General features: G+C 42.5%; 1 protein-coding gene across 1 annotated transcript in view; it reads right to left on the bottom strand.

The window, feature by feature from the left end:
- Positions 1–2,500, bottom strand: part of LOC137988431 (tetratricopeptide repeat protein 28-like) — a 10,041-nt gene that overhangs the window by 1,244 nt on the left and 6,297 nt on the right. Inside the window, exons 3-4 of the mRNA XM_068834417.1 lie at positions 712–2,500; positions 1–2 (exon numbers count right to left, since the gene is read on the bottom strand). The exon at positions 1–2 is cut by the window's left edge and continues 1,244 nt beyond it; the exon at positions 712–2,500 is cut by the window's right edge and continues 1,615 nt beyond it. Of these exons, the coding sequence (XP_068690518.1) occupies positions 1–2; positions 712–2,500 (1,791 nt within the window). The remainder of the gene's footprint in view (positions 3–711) is intronic.

Here is a 2,500-nt window from a genome sequence, read left to right as displayed (position 1 = left end):
TTCTGGAAAAAAAAAACAGCTGTAAATATAGCTGGTTTTTTTCGAGCATACACAATGCGCCGATGCGAATGGCTACGTGCAGGACGATGCTGTCTTCGAATTCCTTACAAACGATGGCGTTTAGAGATCTATGGGAGAACGGAAACACCAAAAGAGACATCACGAGGTGATAAAATGAGCCATCTTCACCAGTTAACAAAAACCCGGAAAAGGCTGAACGAAAACAGTTTGTCCACCAACGTGAAGTGTATCCTTTAAACATTCTACTGTGCATGCGTGATAGGCATGTGGAAATTACATTTGTGACAAAAGCGTGTTAGAGGAAACTTTGAATTGTTTGCACTACGAAGATACAATGATAGACAAAACTGTTGGAAAGGCTAGCACTTTTGACGTCTTCATTGCTTGTCCCTCATTCAATGTCGTGCAAAACTGAATGGTTTTAGTGGGAAATTGTTAAGTTACCTTCCAACATTGAATAGGGGGGAGGGATCTATATAAGAGAAGGTGAAACTATTTCTTTTACTCTTTAACAGAAGCGGGTTGAAGTACATACAGCTCTGGTACGGTTCATTTACATAACTTTCCCAACTACTTTTGTCTATTGTAGCAGCTCGTGATCATACCATCTTAGGCCTATTTGATTCCTATCGTCAATTTTCCAATTTGAAAGTATTCTTGTTTTCTGAGTTAAACGCGAACTTCACTTACCACTTTTTTTGGAAATTCCAGCGTGACATCATCGCCAACCAGCACAAATGGCGCCCAGTGCTTTATAGCGCAATACTGCTTTGACTCTCGGAAAGATTTCATTGCTTGTTGAAGAGATGCACTTGCGCTTTTTCCATCTACCAGGTGCTGGTAGAACGTCCTCATGAACAACAACGTTACCTCGTCATCAATTGCCCAGAGTGACACCAAAACAGACCGAGCTCCAGCACACAGGAAAGCCCTTGCAATTCCCACCACTCCCTCAGACTTGACTTCTCCCCGGCCACTGTGGCAACAGCTCAGCACAACTAGTCTTGCTCGAAGAGAAATTCTCTGAACATCCGACATTTTCAAAATGAAGTCTTCCTCTTTGGGGATTGCCGATTTCCGTTCGGTATTTGGGGCTAAAGCAATTTCTCCCGTTTTTTGGCATCCGTGTGCTGCAATGTGAACTAAGGCAACTGATTTCATACCTTTCAGTACCTCAGATTTCGTGGCACTTTTTCCAGTCAGCGGTGTTGTCTGCAGAAGTTGTCCAATCATCTCTACTTCTTGTTTTGCGCACGGAAGCTGTTCCAAAAAGGGCTCTCCTTTCTTGTTAGTAATTTCCTTCAACCACGGATCACCTACAAGCAGTGCGCCAGTCTTATTTTGGAAGTCTTCAGGTGCACCAACGATCACATTAAAAACGGTCAACGAGGGAACGGTGCGGATCCTGATAGATTCACTCAATGCAGAATATGGAGCCAAGCAAAATGGTCCATCGGGAACAACGATTAACTCATTTCCTTGGAGCAAGTCTGCAATTGGCCCGAGTAAGACATCATACAACGGTTGTAAAGAGTTAACGGAGGATGAAGATGGCAGAACTGTTTTCTCACCGATAGGTTTTTTGCTGCAAGACAGGTCACTGCGTAGTGGATTCAAAGAACGATTCTCACAGTTGACACCATCCCCTACGCCGATCCCTTTCAAAATAGTTTCCATCAATAAATAAGCACTTCCGTGAGCGATTTCGTTTTGCCGAAAGCTGATCTTGCTGTGTTTTCTTAGCACCCAAAACGTGATCTTGTTCTCGTCAAGTGCCACAAAAACAGCTTGTGAAGGTAAAAGCTCTAATGCAGCTGTAACAGTTTGATTCAGAACAAGTGCAGAAAATGACTGAGAGTCAATGCCGTATTGATCTTTCAAAATATCCATCAAGGCCTGTGCTCGACCTTTCTCAGCAGCATACAAAGCTTCTTCAATCTCTCCATTCTTCAAAAGTGTCCTCCACAGAGCAGTGTATGACATGCAATAACAATCACGAAAACTTATTTTCCACTCATCTTCTGACTTCAGACTGTACCTGGTTTCATCAAAATGTTTTATACTTAAACGATAACAACTGAGTGCATTACTCAAGGAACCCAACAATTCATGATTATGACCTTGCGAATAGCACGCGATTCCCTCTCCTAGACAGTCTCCAATTTCCTTGAAAATACTAACACTGTCTTCATGGTACTCCATGGCTTCCTTAAAATAACCTAGATTGCCATAGGCAGTTCCCAGATTTCCATAGGTTGATCCCTCCCCAGCCCTATCCCCTACTTCTTTAGCAATACTAAGACATTTTTCGTAGTACTCTATGGCTTGCTTAAAGTTACCTAGACTATGATATGCATTTCCCAGATTTCCATAGGCTTTTCCCTCCCCAGCCCTATCCCCTACTTCTTTTGCAATGCTAAGATCTTTTTCGTAGTACTCAATGGCTTGTTTAAAGTTCCCTAGACTAAGATAGGCATTT

The sequence above is a fragment of the Montipora foliosa genome, unplaced genomic scaffold (assembly GCF_036669935.1).
Source record: "Montipora foliosa isolate CH-2021 unplaced genomic scaffold, ASM3666993v2 scaffold_417, whole genome shotgun sequence".
Taxonomy (NCBI): Eukaryota; Metazoa; Cnidaria; class Anthozoa; order Scleractinia; family Acroporidae; genus Montipora; species Montipora foliosa.
The sequence above is the reverse complement of the archived record's forward strand: the minus strand, read 5'-3'. Positions and strand labels throughout refer to the sequence as shown.